Genomic DNA, 17,212 nt, shown 5'->3' on the forward strand with positions numbered 1-17,212 from the left:
CAGCTTACTTTCCCACCTAGCTTTGTATTGTCAGCAAACTTGGATACATTACATTCATCTAAGTCATTAATACAGATTGTAAATAGCTGAGGCCCAGGTACTGATTCCTGCGGCACCCCACTAGTTACAGCCTGCCAACCTGAAAATGACCTGTTTATCCTTACTCTGTTTTCTGTCCGTTAACCAATCCTCTATAAATGCTAATATATTACCCCCAACCCACTGAGCCCGTATCTCGCACCTGGAGTACTTTGTACAGTTTTGGTCTCCTTATTTAAGGAAGTATATACTTCCCTTGGAGGCGGTGCAACAAAGGTTCACTCCACTGATTCCTGGGATGAAAGAAAATATGAGGAGAAATTGAGTAGAATAGACCTATACGCTCTAGTTTAGAAGAAGAGGTGATCTCATTAAAACATACAAGTACCTTTTATGTGGCACCTTATCAAACGCCTTTTGAAAATCCAAATATACAACATCCACTGGTTCCCTTTTATCTACCCTGCCAGTTACATCCTCAAAAAACACTAATAAATTTGTCAAACACAATTTCCCTTTCATAAAACCATGTTGACTCTGCCTAATCATATTATGATTTTCTAAGTGCCCTGTTACCACTTCCTTAATAATGGATTCCAGTATTTTCCCGAAGACTGATGTCAGACTAACTGGCCTGTAGTTCCCTGTTATCTCTCTCCCTCTCCTTTCTTGAATAGCAGTGTTACATTTGCTACCTTCCAATCCGCTGGGACAGTTCTACAATCTAAGGAATTCTGGAAGATCATAGCCAATGCATCCACTATCTCTGCAGCCACCTCTTTTCGAACCCTAGGCTGTAGGGTCCAGGGGATTTGTCGGCTTTCAGTCCCCATTAGTTTCTCCAGTACTTTTTCTCTACTGATATTAATTACTTTAAATTCCTCACTCTCATTAGTCCCTTGGTTCCCCACTGGTTCTGGTATGTTTTTTGTGTCTTCTACTGCGAAAACCAATACAAAATATTTGTTTAACATCTCTGCCATTTCCTTATTCCCCATTATAATTTCTCCTGTCTCAGCCTCTAAGGGGCCAACATTTACTTTCGCTACTCTTTTCCTTTTTACGTACTTGTAGAAGCTCTTACAATCTGTTTTTATATTTCTTGCTAGTTTACTCTCATTTTCTATATTCTCTCTTTTATCAATTTTTTGATCATCCTTTGCAGGTTTTTAAACCCCCCCCCCATCCTCAGGCTTACTTCTCTTCTTCACAACATTAAAAGCCTCTTCTTTTAATCTAATACTATCCTTAACTTCTTTAGTTAGCCATGGATGGATCACTTTTCCTATGCAGTTTTTGTTTCTCAATGGAATGTATATTAGATGAGAATTTTGAAAAATTTCTTTAAATATTTGACATTGTTTATCTACCGTCATACCTTTTAATCTAATTTCCCAATCTACCTTAGCTAACTCTCCCCACATACCTATGTAATTGGCTTTAAGTTTAAGACTCTAGTTTCGGGCTAATGATTGTCACTCTTGAATTCAATGTGAAATTCTATCATATTATGATCATTCTTCCCCAGAGGATCCTTTACTATGAGACTACTAATTAACCGTCTTTTTTTAAGTCTTTAGTTTATTTCAGCTGCAGCTGCTGGAGGCTCAAAGTCACAGCCAACAGGTAAGTGATTGGCTGGTAACTGGTTAAGTAGTTTTTCTTTCATTTTTTTTTCTTGACATTGTAGTTGTTGTTAAGCTAACTTAAGGGTTAAGTCATGGCAGGAGATCCCAGACCTGTGTCATGTTCCTCTTGTGGGATGTGGGAATTCAGGGATCCTTCCTGTGTCCCTGGTTCCTTCACCTGCGGGAAGTGTGTCCAGCTGCAGCTATTGTTTGACCGCTTGACGGCTCTGGAGCTGCGGATGGACTCACTTTGGAGCATCCGCGATGCTGAGGAAGTCGTGGATAGCACGTTCAGTGAGTTGGTCACACCACAGATAAAAATTACTGAGGGAGATAGTGAATGGGTGACCAACAGACAGAGGAAGAGTAGGAAGGCAGTGCAGGGGTCCCCTGCGGTCATCTCCCTCCAAAACAGGTATACCGTTTTGGATACTGTTGGGGGAGATGGCTCACCAGGGGAAGGTGACAGCGGCCAGGTTCACGGCACCGTGGCTGGCTCTGCTGCACAGGAGGGCAGGAAAAAGAGTGGCAGAGCTATAGTGATAGGGGACTCGATTGTAAGGGGATAGACAGGCGTTTCTGCGGACGCAACCGAGACTCCAGGATGGTATGTTGCCTCCCTGGTGCAAGGGTCAGGGATGTCTCGGAGCGGCTGCAGGACATTCTGGAGGGGGAGGGTGCACAGCCAGTTGTCGTGGTGCATATAGGTACCAACGATACAGGTAAAAAACGGGATGAGCTCCAACAAGCTTAATTTGTTGAGTGTATTCAGGAGGAATTTCTCATTCAGTATGTGGATGGCCCGACTAGAGAGGGGGCAAAACTTGACCTCCTCTTGGGAAATAAGGAAGGGCAGGTGACAGAAGTGTTAGTGAGGGATCACTTTGGGACCAGTGATCATAATTCCATTAGTTTTAAGATAGCTATGGAGAAGGATAGGTCTGGCCCAAAAGTTAAAATTCTAAATTGGGGAAAGGCCAATTTTGAAGGTATTAGACAGGAACTTTCAGAAGTTGATTGGGAGAGTCTGTTGGCAGGCAAAGGGACGTCTGGTAAGTGGGAGGCTTTCAAAAGTGTGTTAACCAGGGTTCAGGGTAAGCACATTCCTTATAAAGTGAAGGGCAAGGCTGGTAGAAGTAGGGAACCTTGGATGACTCGGGAGATTGAGGCCCGAGTCAAAAAGAAGAAGGAGGCATATGACATGCATAGACAGCTGGGATCAAGTGGATCCCTTGAAGAGTATAGAGATTGCCGGAGTAGAGTTAAGAGAGAAATCAGGAGGGCAAAAAGGGGACATGAGATTGCTTTGGCAGATAAGGCAAAGGAGAATCCAAAGAGCTTCTACAAATACATAAAGGGCAAAAGAGTAACTAGGGAGAGAGTAGGGCCTCTTAAGGATCAACAAGGTCATCTATGTGCGGAACCACAAGAGATGGGTGAGATCCTAAATGAATATTTCACATCGGTATTTACGGTTGAGAAAGGCATGGATGTTAGGGAACTTGGGGAAATAAATAGTGATGTCTTGAGGAGTGTACATATTACAGAGAGGGAGGTGCTGGAAGTCTTAACGCGCATCAAGGTAGATAAATCTCCGGGACCTGATGAAATGTATCCCAGGACGTTATGGGAGGTTAGGGAAGAAATTGCGGGTCCCCTAGCAGAGATATTTGAATCATCCACCGCTACAGGTGAGGTGCCTGAAGATTGGAGGGTAGCAAATGTTGTGCCTTTGTTTAAGAAGGGCGGCAGGGAAAAGCCTGGGAACTACAGACCGGTGAGCCTGACATCTGTAGTGGGTAAGTTGTTGGAGGGTATTCTGAGAGACAGGATCTACAGGCATTTGGAGAGGCAGGGACTGATTCGGAACAGTCAGCATGGTTTTGTGAGAGGGAAATCATGTCTCACAAATTTGATTGAGTTTTTTGAAGGGGTAACCAAGAAGATAGATGAGGGCTGTGCAGTAGACGTGGTCTACATGGACTTTAGCAAAGCCTTTGACAAGGTACCGCATGGTAGGTTGTTACATAAGGTTAAATCTCACGGGATCCAAGGTGAGGTAGCCAATTGGATACAAAATTGGATTGATGACAGAAGACAGAGGGTGGTTGTAGAGGGTTGTTTTTCAAACTGGAGGCCTGTGACCAGTGGTGTGCCTCAGGGATCGGTGCTGGGTCCGTTGTTATTTGTTATTTATATTAATGATTTGGATGAGAATTTAGGAGGCATGGTTAGTAAGTTTGCAGATGACACCAAGATTGGTGGCATTGTGGACAGTGAAGAAGGTTATCTAGGATTGCAACGGGATCTTGATAAATTGGGCCAGTTGGCCGATGAATGGCAGATGGAGTTTAATTTAGATCAATGTGAGGTGATGCATTTTGGTAGATCGAATCGGGCCAGGACCTACTCCGTTAATGGTAGGGCGTTGGGGAGAGTTATAGAACAAAGAGATCTAGGAGTACAGGTTCATAGCTCCTTGAAAGTGGAGTCACAGGTGGATAGGGTGGTGAAGAAGGCATTCGGCATGCTTGGTTTCATTGGTCAGAACATTGAATACAGGAGTTGGGATGTCTTGTTGAAGTTATACAAGACATTAGAAAGGCCACACTTGGAATACTGTGTACAGTTCTGGTCACCCTATTATAGAAAGGATATTATTAAACTAGAAAGAGTGCAGAAAAGATTTACTAGGATGCTACCGGGACTTGATGGTTTGACTTATAGGGAGAGGTTGGATAGACTGAGACTTTTTTTCCCTGGAGAGTAGGAGGTTTCGGGGTGATCTTATAGAAGTCTATAAAATAATGAGGGGCATAGATAAGGTAGATAGTCAAAATCTTTTCCCAAAGGTAGGGGAGTCTATAACGAGGGGGCATAGATTTAAGGTGAGAGGGGAGAGATACAAAAGGGTCCAGAGGGGCAATTTTTTCACTCAAAGGGTGGTGAGTGTCTGGAACGAGCTGCCAGAGACAGTAGTGGAGGCAGGTACAATTTTGTCTTTTAAAAAGCATTTGGACAGTTACATGGGTAAGATGGGTATAGAGGGATATGGACCAAGTGCAGGCAATTGGGACTAGCTTAGTGGTATAAACTGGGCGACATGGACATGTTGGGCCGAAGGGCCTGTTTCCGTGTTGTAAACTTCTATGATTCTATTCTATGATTCTAACCCTGTCTCATTACACAAGGCAAGACCGAAAATAGCCTGTTCCCTGGTTGTATTGTTCCAGGAAATTGTCTCAAATGCATTCCATGAACTCGTCCTCCAGACTACCTTTACCAATTTGATTTGCCCAGTCTATAAAGAAGATTAAAGTCCCCCACGATTATTGCATTATCTTTGTCACAAGCTCCTATTATTTGTTGAATAATGCTACTGTCAGGAGGTCTATAAACTACTCCCATCAGGGTTTTCTGCCCCTTATTATTTCTTACCTCCACCCATACTGATTCTTCTTCCTAATCTTCCAAGCCAAGATCCTTTCTCACTACTGTCCTTATGTCATCCTTTATTATCATAGAAAGGTTACAGCAAGGAAGGAGGCCATTCGGCCCATCGAGTCCAGGCCAGCTCTCTGCCAGAGCAATCCAGCTAGTCCCACTCCCCCGCCCTATCTCTGTAGGCCTGTAAATTTTTCCTTTCAAGTACTTATCCAGTTCCCTTTTGAAGGCCATGATTGAATCTGCCTCCATCCCCCCCTCGGGCAGTGCATTCCAGATCCTAACCACTCGCTGTGTAAAAAAGTTTTTCCTCATGTCACCTTTGGCAAAAGAACCAATCACCTTAAATCTATGTCCTCTGGTTCTTGATCCTTCCACCAATGGGAACAATTTCTCCCTATTTACTCTGTCCAGATCCTTCATGATTTTGAATACCTCGATAAAATCACCTTGCAATCGTCTCTGTTCCGAGGAAAACAACCCCAGCTTCACCAGTCTATCCATGTAACTGAAGTCCTTCATCCCTGGAATCATTCGAGTAAATCTCTTCTGCACCCTCTCTAAGGCATTCTCATCTTTCCTGAAGTGCGGTGCCCAGAATTGGACACAATACTCCAGTTGTGGCCGAGCCAGTGTTTTATAAAGGTTCATCATAACTTCCATACTTTTCTACTCTATGTCTCTATTTATAAAGCCCAGATGCTGTATGCTTATTAGGATAATTGAAGATAATTATTAGTGATAATGGATAATTATCACTATTCTATGGCTTTTGCACCTCTCTGTAATTTCCCTGCAAATTTGCTCCTCTATATCCTACCCATTAGTTCGTGGCCTACAGAATACACCCAGTAGCGTAATGGCACCTCTATTGCTTCTTAACTCTAACCAAATTGATTCTGGCCTTGACCCCTCCAGGACATCCTCTCTCTCCAGTATTGCAATATTCCCCTTAATCAATACTGCCACCACCCCTCCTTTCTTTCCTTCCCTATCTTTTCTGAACACCTTGTATCCAGGAATATTCAGTACCCAATCCTTGCCTTTTTTGAGCCAGGTCTCCATTATCGCCACAACATCATATTCCCACGTGGCTATTTGCGCCTGCAGCTCAACAACCTTATTTACCACGCTTCGTGCATTAACACACACGCACTGTAAACCTATCTTACCTTCTTGTATTCTCTCTTAATCTGATCCCATCTAATACCATACTATTTCTTATTCTAGTGCTGTCTGTCTCTCCCAATCCTTTGTGCAACTTGTTTTTCCTTTCCAATCCTGGTGCCCATCCCCTGCCAAATTAGTTTAAACCCTCCCCCACAGCAATAGTGAACCTCCCCGTGAGGACATTGGTCCCAGCTCCGTACAGGTCCCACCTCCCTCAGAACTGGTCCTAACGCCTCAGGAATCTAAAGCCCTCCCTCCTACACCATCTCTCCAGCCACGTATTCACCTGCTTTATCCTCCTATTTCTATACCCTCTGGCACGTGGCACTGAGAGTAATCAGGAGATTACTACCTTTGAGGTCCTGCTTATTAATCTCTTTCCTAGCTCCTTAAAATCTACCTGCAGGACCTCATCCCTCTTTCTACCCATGTTGTTGGTACTGATATGGACCACGACCGCTGGCTGTTCACCCTCCCCCCCAGAATGTTCTGCAGCCGCTCAGTGACATCCTGGACCCTGGCACCAGGGAGGCATCAGCTTCTCCAGTCTCTCCACATAACTGAAGTCCCTCATGCCTGGTACCATTCTACTAAATCTCTTCTGCACCCTCTCGAAGGCCTTGACATCCTTCCTAAAGTGTGGTGTCCAGAATTGAACACAATACCATAGCTACAGCCTAACCAGTGTTTTATAAAGGTTTAGCATAACTTCCTTGCTTTTGTACCCTGTGCCTCTATTAATAAAGCCGAGGATCCCATATGCTTTTTTTTAAAAAAACAGCCTCATCAACTTCTCTTTTAACAGTCAAAGATTTGGGGTTACATACCTCCCCAGGTCTCTCTGCTCCCATGCTCCCTTTAAAGTTGTACAATTTAGTTTACATTGCCTCTCCACACTTCTGTGTTACATTTCATCTGCCATGTATGCCCATTTCACCGGTCTGGCTATCTCCTCCTGAAGTCTGTTACTATCCTGAATGTTGTTTACTACATTTGAGTTTCGTGTCATCTGCAAACTTTGAAATTATATCTTCGATACCCAAGCCCTGGCCATTAATATATATCAAAAGAGCAGTGGTCCTAATACTGACACCTGGGAAACACCACTGTATACTCCCCTCCAGTCTGAAAAACAACCCTTCACCACTACTCTCTGATCGAGATTAGAAAACATTTCTACACACAAAGGGTGGTAGAAGTTTGGAACTCTCTTCCGCAAACGGCAATTGATACTAGCCCAATTGTGAAATTTAAATCTGAGATAGATAGCTTTTTGGCAACCAAAGGTATTAAGGGAAATGGGCCAAAGGCAGGTATATGGAGTTAGATCACAGATCAGCCATGATCTTATCAAATGGCGGAGCAGGCACGAGGGGCTGAATGGCCTACTCCTGTTCCTATGTTCCTATCTCTGTCCCTTAGACAATTTTGTATCCGTGCTGCCACTGTCCCTTTAATCCCATGGGCTTTAATTTTGCTAATAAGTATATTATGTGGTACTTTAACAAATGCCTTTGAAAGTCCATATACACATCAAGTGCACTACCCTCATCAACCCTCTTCATTACTTCATCAAAGAACTCAATCAAGTTAGTCAAACACAATTTTCCTTTAACAAATCCGTGCTGACTTTCATTTATTAGCCCAGACTTTTCCAAGTGCCAATTAATTTTGTCCCAGTTTATTGTCTCTAAGTTTCACCACCATCGACATTAGGCTAACTCGCCTGCAATTGCCGGATTTTTCCCTCTCCCCTTTTTTGAACAGGGATGTATTATTTGCAATCCTCCAGTCCTCTGGGACCGTTCCCATATCTAAGGAGAATTGGAAGATTGTGGCCAGAGCTTCCACAATTTCTATTCTTACTTCCCTCAGCAACCGAGGTTGCATCCCATCTGGACCGGGTGACTTTTCTACTTTGAGTACTGCCAATCTTTCTGCAACCATCTTCAGCCAGAAATGCTGAGTGGATTATCCATCTCTGCCTACTCCTGATATCCCCACCATCAGAGAAGCCAGTCTTCAGCCAATTCGATTCACTCCACATGATATTAAGAAACAGCTGAGTGCACTGGATACAGCAAAGGCTATGGGCCCTGGCAACATCCCGGGTGTAGTGCTGAAGACTTGTGCTCCAGAACTAGCTGCGCCTCTAGCCAAACTATTCCAGTACAACAGGAAACACTGGCATCTACCCGACAATGTGGAAAATTGCCCAAGCATGTCCAGTCCACACAAAGCAGGACAAATCCAATCCGGCCAATTACTGCCCCATCAGTCTACTCTCAATCAACAAAGTGATGGAAGGTGTCATCGACAGTGCTATCAAGCGGCACTTACCAATAACCTGCTCACCGATGCTCAGTTTGGGTTCCGCCAGGACCAGACCTCATTACAGCCTTGGTCCAAACATGGACAAAAGAGCTGAATTCCAGAGGTGAGGTGAGAGTGACTGCCCTTGACATCAAGGTGGCATTTGACCGAGTGTGGCACCAAGGAGCCCTAGTAAAATTGAAGTCAATGGGAATTAGGGGGAAAACACTCCAGTGGCTGGAGTCATACCTAGCACAAAGGATGATGATAGTGGTTGTTGGAGGCCAATCATCTCAGCCCCAGGACATTGCTGCAGGAGTTCCTCAAGGCAGTGTCCTAGGCCCAACCATCTTCAGCTACTTCATCAATGACCTTCCCTTCATCATAAGGTCAGAAATGGGGATGTTCGCTGATGATTGCAGTGTTCAGTTCCATTCGCAACCTCTCAGATAATGAAACAGTCCGTGCCCGCATGCAGCAAGACCTGGACAACATCCAGGCTTGGGCTCATAAGTGACAAGTAACATTCGCGCCAGACAAGTGCCAGGCAATGACCATCTCCAACAAGAGAGAGTCTAACCACCTCCCCATGACATTCAACGGCACTACCATCGCCGAATCCCCACCATCAACATCCCGGGGGTCACCATTGACCAGAAACTTAACTGGACCAGCCATATAAATACTGTGGCTACAAGAGCAGGTCAGAGGCTGGGTGTTCTGCGGCGAGTGACTCACTTCCTGACTCCCGAAAGCCTTTCCACCATCGACAAAGCACAAGTCAGGTGTGTGATGGAATACTCTCCACTTGTCTGGATGAGTGCAGCTCCAACAACACTCAAGAAGCTCGACAACATCCAGGACAAAGCAGCCCGCTTGATTGGCACCCCATCCACCACCCTAAACATTCACTCCCTTCACCACCGGCGCACAGTGGCTGCAGTGTGTACCATCCACAGGATGCACTGCAGCAACTCGCCAAGGCTTCTTCGACAGCACCTCCCAAACCCGCGACATCTACCACCTAGAAGGACAAGGGCAGCAGGCACATGGGAACAACATCACCTGCACGTTCCCCTCCAAGTAACACACCATCCCGACTTGGAAATATATCGCCGTTCCTTCATCGTCGCTGGGTCAAAATCCTGGAACTCCCTACCTAACAGCACTGTGGGAGAACCTTCACCACACGGACTGCAGCAATTCAAGAAGGCGGCTCACCACCACCTTCACAAAGACGATTAGGGATGGGCAATAAATGCTGGCCTTGCCACGACGCCCACATCCCATGAACGAATAAAAAAAAACCTCCTCTTTATCTGTTTTGATCCTATCCAAAATTGCTGGTCTCCTCCTTTACTGCTACAACGGCATCATCCTCTTCTCTAGTGAAGACTGAGGCAAAGTATTCATTTAGTTCCTCAGCCATGCCCTCTGCCTCCACAAGATGATCTTTTTTGTCCCTAATCGGTCCCACCCTTCCTTCGACTACCATTTACTATTCATATGTTTACAGAAGACTTTTGGGTTCCCTTTTATGTTAGCCACTAATCTATTCTCTTACTCTCTCTTTGCAGATGATGGGTTAATAGTGAAGCCATCCTGTGCCCCAGCCTAACAAGTGAACCAGTAAGAGCTGACCATTTCAAGGAAGTACAAATCACATGCCAGGTCTGGATAGCAGCAGTATAGGAACGAGCCGGCGCAAGGCTAGCACTTATAACTTCAGTTTAATGTTTCATTTTATTTTATAAATTGAATTTAGTTGGATTGGCTCAAGAGGTATGTGGGGAGGAAACGGAAGGACAAGAGTCTTGTTAATGAAGCTGGAGTAAATTACCGACTACCTCATGCTAGAACTGTTCAAAAACAGGTCCATATAAGCTGACAGCACATTTTCACAGGTCATTAGGAGAGTAGCTCATAGCTTATAACACAGTATAATATTCAGCAAAGTGGGTGCAGGCCAGCAGACCCCAGAGCACAATATTGACTCATCCTGTCCAGAGCATACAGTACAGTGACTATACCAGATGGCACTTACGTTTTGATGTTTTCATGGTAAATCTTTGTATCAGATGGCTGGTTGTAAAGTGGCTGAAAAGGAGAGAGATCAGGAGATTACATATATACATGTGAATATTCAAGATCAATCAAAAGAAAATTAATTATCCACAAAGTAATCTCTACTCCAACAATCTCAGGATAAAAATCAAGAAATCACTCAAACCTGCCCTACTTACTATAAAGAGATTGACCCACTCAGGAAACTTTGTGGCGAGGAGACTTTCAAGCAGTGTCAAAAATTTATGTAACAGCTCAAGGCGCACACAGAACAACTGAAATAAACTCCTAACCTTCCCAGCATAATGGCAGCACAATCCACGAACCACAAATTCCTTAGTAGTGGGTTTGCCTAAAGCTTTGATTCCAAATAAACAAACAGCTGCCTGGATTAGAGACGGTCCTCGGTTGAGTCTGCAGAGAAAGCCAAGGCCCAGCAAACACCAACTTTGGCTTTCATGGCCCTGTGCTCAACTATCTGACCGACAGTTCTTATTCTTGAGTTACATCAGAGCCGGCCTCCAAGGCCTTGCTAATGGGTGGAGTGTCAGGTGATGCTGTCCTAGCTCCCAAAATAATCTTCCACTATTTGAACTCTTCACAAGCCTCTGCAGCTTCTGTGCTCTCTACAAAGCTACTCAACATTGGAAGAAAACATAGGCACCCAGCATGAGCAATAATTACTGAAAAAGACCCACATCCAGACACACACATCAAATTCATGACTCAGCATCCATAGTCCCTTTGAAAGAAGATTTCAAGTGGCAAACTGTAAGAGCTCACATAGATCCTGACTGGTGAACGTAACAGAACATATTGTGAAACTGGAAGTCAATGACAACTGTTCAGCAAAGGCCTGAACTAGCTGGAAACTCAGGAATAACCTTTGGAAAAGGATTAACTATTTAACCTGGCTTTAACCATAACATTAAATGGCAAACAGGAACTTTAGACAGGATAAAAAGTGATGTGTAACAATAGCAAATGCCATTCATACAGCGGAGCTGAGGTGACTATGGTGTGTTCTGTTTAGATGATGGACAGTCCAGATTATACAGACACCTCAACACAGATTGTTAAAATTTACAACATTAAAAGGTTTGGGAAATCCTCCAAAATTAAAAGTTTTTAAAAAGAAGACATTACAAATATTTTGTTCTGAATCTTTGGTAAGAGATAGTGAACTAGTTATTTACAGAGCTAGGAGTCACTGAGTAATTTAGCTTCTGTCGACCAATTACAAAACTCTGGCTGCATGCGGCCATTGTTTTATAGTGAGGTCCCAGCACTCTGCTTTTGCAGTGTGCTTCCTCTTTCATCTATCACATCAGCAGCTTTGAGGAACAACAGTTGAATAATAGAATCATAGAAAGTTACGGTACAGAAGGAGGCCATTCGGTCCATCGTGTCTGTGTCAGCTGAAAAAGAGCTATCCAGCTTAATCCCACTTTCCAGCACTTGGTCCGTAGCCCTGTAGGTTACAGCACTTAAAATGCACATCCAAGTACTTTTTAAATGAGTTGAGGGTTTCTGCCTCTACCACCCTTTCAGGCAGTGAGTTCCAGACCCCCACCACCCTCTGGGTGAAAAAATTTCTCCTCAGCTCCCGCCTAATCCTTCTACCAATTACTTTAATCTATGCCCCCTGGTCACTGACCCCTCTGCTAAGGGAACTAGGTCCTCCCTATCCACTCTAGTCCCATCATAATTTTATATACCTCAATTAAATCACCCCTCAGCCTCCCTGTTCAAAAGAAAACCCCAGCCTATCTGATCTTTCCTCATAGCTAAAATTCTCCACACCTGGTAACATCCTGTTAAATCTCCTCTGTACCCTCCCTAGTGCAATCACATCTTTCTTGTAATGTGGTGACCAGAACTGTACGCAAGCACGCAAGCTGTGGCCTAACCAATGTTTTCTACAGTTCTATCCTGATCGCCCTGCTCTTATATTCTATGTCTCGGCTAATAAAGGAAAGTATCCCATATGCCTTTTTAACCACCTTATCTACCTGTCCTGCTACCTTCAGGGATCTGTGGATAACAACATAAGAAATAGGAGCAGAATTCGGCCATCCGGCCCCTCAAGCCTGCTCCGCCATTCAACAAGATCATGGCTGATCTTCTATCTCAACGCCATTTTCCTGCACTAACCCCATATCCCTTGATGCCTTTAATATCTAGAAAATTATCGATCTCTGTTTTGAATGTACTCAATGACTGAGCCTCCACAGCCTTCTGGGGTAGAGAATTCCAAAGATTCACCACCCTCTGAGTAAAGCAATTTCTCCTCATCTCAATACTAAATGGCCTATACCTTATTCTGAGACTGTGACCCCTGGTTCTAGACACCCCAGTCAGGGGGAACATCCTCCCTGTATCTACCCTGTCAAGCCCTGTAAGAATTTTGTATAGTACAATGAGATCACCTCTCATTCTTCTAAACTCTAGAGAATACAGGTTTAGTCTACTCAATCTCTCCTCATACATCTTTACTCCTGTACTCAAATCCTTTTGTAATAAAGGCCAACATACCATTTGCCTTCCTAATTGCTTGCTGCACCTGCATGTTAGCTTTCAGTGACTCATGTACAAGGACACCCAGGTCCCCTTGAACATCAACATTTCCCAATCTCTCACCATTTAAAAAATACTCTGCATTTCTGTTTTTCCTACCAAAGTGGATAACTTCACATTTTTCCACATTATATTCCATCTGCCATGTTCTTGCCCACTCACTTAGCCTGTCTCTATCCCCTTGAAGCCTCTTTGCATCCTCACCACTCACAATTCTACCTAGTTTTGTGACATCAGCAAACTTGGAAATATTACATTTGGTCCCCTCATTGATAGAGTTTAGAAGAATGAGAGGTGATCTCATTGTACTATACAAAATTCTTACAGGGCTTGATATAGATTGTGAATAGCTGGGGCCCAAGCACCGATCCCTGTGGCACCCCACTAGTCACAGTCTGCCAACCTGAAAAAGACCCTTATATTCCTACTCTCAGTGTTTTCTATCTGTTAACCAATTCTCAATCCATACCAGTATATTACCCCCAATTCCATGTGCTCTAACTTTATTCACCAACCTCCTGTGTGGGACCTTATCAAAAGCCTTCTGAAAGATCCAAATACACCACATCCACTGGTTCCCCCTCATCTATTCTACTAGTTACATCCTCAAAGAACTCCAGTAGGTTTGTCAAACATGATTTCCCTTTCATAAATCCATGTTGACTCTGCCAAATCCTATTATTATTTTCTAAGGGTCCTGTTATCACAATTCTTTATAATAGATTCTAGCATTTTCCCTGCTACTGATGTCAGGCTAACAGGTCTGTAATTCCCTGTTTTCTCTCTCTCTCTCTCCTTTCTTAAATAGTGGGGTTACATTTGCTACCCTCCAATCTGCAGGAACTGTTCCATATTCTGTAGAATTTTGGAAGATGACAACCAATGCATCCACTATCTCTATAGACACCTCTTTCAAAACCCTGGGATGTAGATCATCAGGTCCTTGGAATTTATTGACTTTCAGTCCCATTAATTTCTCTAGTACTATTTTTTTTTTTTACTAATACTAATTTCTTTTCAGTTCCTCATTCTCACCAGACCCTTGGTTCTCTAGTATTTCTGGAAAGTTTTTTGTGTCTTCTTCTGTTTAATTTCTCTGCCATTGCCTTATTCTCCATTATAAATTCTCCCATCTCTGTCTGTAAGGGACCCACATTTGCCTTCACCGGTCTTTTCCTTTTTATATACCTAAAGAAGATTTTACAGTCCATTTTTGTGTTTCTCGCTAGTTTACTCTCATATTCTATTTTCCCTTTATCAATTTCTTGGTCCTCCTTTGCTAAATTCTAAAATGCTCCCAATCCTCAGACTGACTGCTTTTTCTAGCAACTTTATTTGCCTCTTCCTTTGATTTAATACGATCTTTAATTTCTCGTTAGCCACGGGTTGGACCACTTTTCCTGTTGGTTTTTTGTGCCTTAAAGGAATATATATTTGTTGCAAATTATGTATTAATTCTTTAAATGCTAGCCATTGCCTGTCTATCGTCATACCTTTTAATATAGTTCCCCAATCAACCACAGCCAACTTGCGACTCATTCCTTCGTAGTTTCCTTTGTTTCGATTTAAGACCCTAGTTTCGGATTGAATTACATCACTTTCAAACTTAATGAAGAAGTCTACATATTATGGTCACTCTTCCCTAAGGGTTCCTTTACAACAAGATTAGTAGAAAAATAGGATAGCATGCCGAAACACCCAAGAAAACTAATATTGAATCGGGGACAGGGACTCGATAAAATTAACGTAAGTAAAGCAACAGTAATGAAGAAAATAATAGCACTAAAGGGTGACAAATCCCCAGGACCAGATGGTTTCCATCCCAGAGTTTTAAAGGAAGTAGGTGAGCACATTGCAGATGCCCTAACTATAATCTTTCAAAGTTCTCTAGATTCAGGAACTGTCCCTCTAGATTGGAAAATTGCACGTCACTCCGCTTTTTAAGAAAGGAGAGAGAGGGAAACCAGGGAATTATAGACCAGTTAGCCTAACATCTGTTGTGGGGAAAATGCTGGAGTCTATAATTAAGGATAGGGTGACTGAACACCGAGAATTTTCAGTTAATCAGAGAGAGCCAGCATGGATTTGTGAAAGGTAGGTCGTGCCTGTCAAACCTGATTGAATGTTTTTGAAGAGTTGACTAAAGTAGTGGACAGGGGAATGTCAATGGATGTTAGTTATATTGACTTCCAGAAAGCATTTGATAAAGTCCCACATAAGAGACTGTTAGATAAGATAGAAGCCCATGGAATCGAGGGAAAAGTACAGAGTTGGCTGAGCGATAGGCGACAGACAGTAGGGGTAATGGCTAGGTACTCACATTGGCAGGATGTGACTAGTGGAGTCCCGCAGGGATCTGTCTTGGGGCCTCAATTATTCACAATATTTATTAACGACTTAGATGAAGGCATAGAAAGTCTCATATCTAAGTTTGACGATGACACAAAGATTGGTGGCATTGTAAGCAGTGTAGATGAAAACATAAAATTACAAAGCGATATTGATAGATTAGGTGAATGGGCAAAACTGTGGCAAATGGAATTCAATGTAGGCAAATGTGAGGTCATCCACTTTGGATCAAAAAAGGATAGAACAGGGTACTTTCTAAACGGTAAAAAGTTAAAAACAGTGGATGTCCAAAGGGACTTAGGGGTTCAGGTACATAGATCATTGAAGTGTCATGAACAGGTGCAGAAAATAATTAAGGCGGCAAATGGAATGCTGGCCTTTATATCTAGAGGACTGGAGTAGAAGGGGGCAGAAGTTATGCTGCAGCTATACAAAACCCTGGTTAGACCGTACCTGGAGTACTGTGAGCAGTTCTGGGCACCCCCCCTCGGAAGGACATATTGGCCTTGGGGGGGAGTGCAGCGTAGGTTTACTAGAATGATACCCGGACTTCAAGGGTTAAGTTACGAGGAGAGATTACACAAATTGGGGTTGTATTTTCTAGAGTTTCGAAGGTTAAGAGGTGATCTGATCGAAGTTTATAAGATGTTAAGGGGAACGGATAGGGTGGATAGAGAGAAAATTAGAGCCAGACCTTTCAGGAGTGAGATTAGAAAACATTTCTACACACAAAGGATGGTAGAAGTTTGGAACTCTCTTCCGCAAACAGCAATTGATGCTAGCTCAATTGCTAAATTTAAATGTGAGATAGATACTTTTTGGCAACCAAAGGTATTAAGGGATATGGGCCAAAGGCAGGTATATGGAGTTAGATCACAGATCAGCCATGATCTTATCAAACGGCGGAGCAGGCACGAGGAGCTGAATGGCCTACTCCTGTTGCTGTTTCTTATGTTCCTATACAGTGACAGGCTTGTACCCACCAGTACTGTATCCTTGAGTGATATAGCTCAAAATGCTCTCTGCAGACACAGCCCATGTTTGTGCTGATGGGTGTTAGGTTCAAGAGATGTGAATATAAAATTTCACATGCCCAGCATCATACTTTATTGAAACCCATCATTACCACAAGCTGGGATCACTGCTGATTACATACCGGCCTGTCCATATTCTACAGTCAGTGTTCAGGTCAGGTCACGATTTGAGTTATGTGATACTGGACACCATATTTAGCTGAGGGCTTCACATTACGAACGGATCTGAGCGCTGACTGCAGAATATGGATGAGTGTAACCAGCAGTGATCCCGCCTGCAGTCTGCATCACATAACTGTAACCATTTAATAGTTATAATCGGAGCAGACTCAAGGGGCCGTATGGCCTACTCCTGCTCCTATTTCTTATGTTTATGTTCTTATAATACAGCCTACCACACAGGAATCATTGGAAACTGGGAGGATGCAACAGATAAGTGTTACAAGTACAGTCGATATACGACACTGGTATATACACTTACCAGCTCAACTCTTGGGCCCAGGCCTTCAAGTATTTTGTGAGCTTCCTCTGCTTTTTTCTGTTAACAAAAGTGACCGTTAACACCAGTATCCTAATGTTACAAACGTTTCATTT

At 43.3% G+C, this 17,212-nt stretch overlaps 1 protein-coding gene across 1 annotated transcript in view; it reads right to left on the reverse strand.

The window, feature by feature from the left end:
- ncor1 (nuclear receptor corepressor 1) overlaps positions 1–17,212 on the reverse strand; it is a 334,377-nt gene that overhangs the window by 239,428 nt on the left and 77,737 nt on the right. Inside the window, exons 7-8 of the mRNA XM_068008588.1 lie at positions 17,100–17,156; positions 10,639–10,691 (exon numbers count right to left, since the gene is read on the reverse strand). Of these exons, the coding sequence (XP_067864689.1) occupies positions 10,639–10,691; positions 17,100–17,156 (110 nt within the window). The remainder of the gene's footprint in view (positions 1–10,638; positions 10,692–17,099; positions 17,157–17,212) is intronic.

Source organism: Heptranchias perlo, chromosome 28, assembly GCF_035084215.1.
Source record: "Heptranchias perlo isolate sHepPer1 chromosome 28, sHepPer1.hap1, whole genome shotgun sequence".
Classification (NCBI taxonomy): domain Eukaryota; kingdom Metazoa; phylum Chordata; class Chondrichthyes; order Hexanchiformes; family Hexanchidae; genus Heptranchias; species Heptranchias perlo.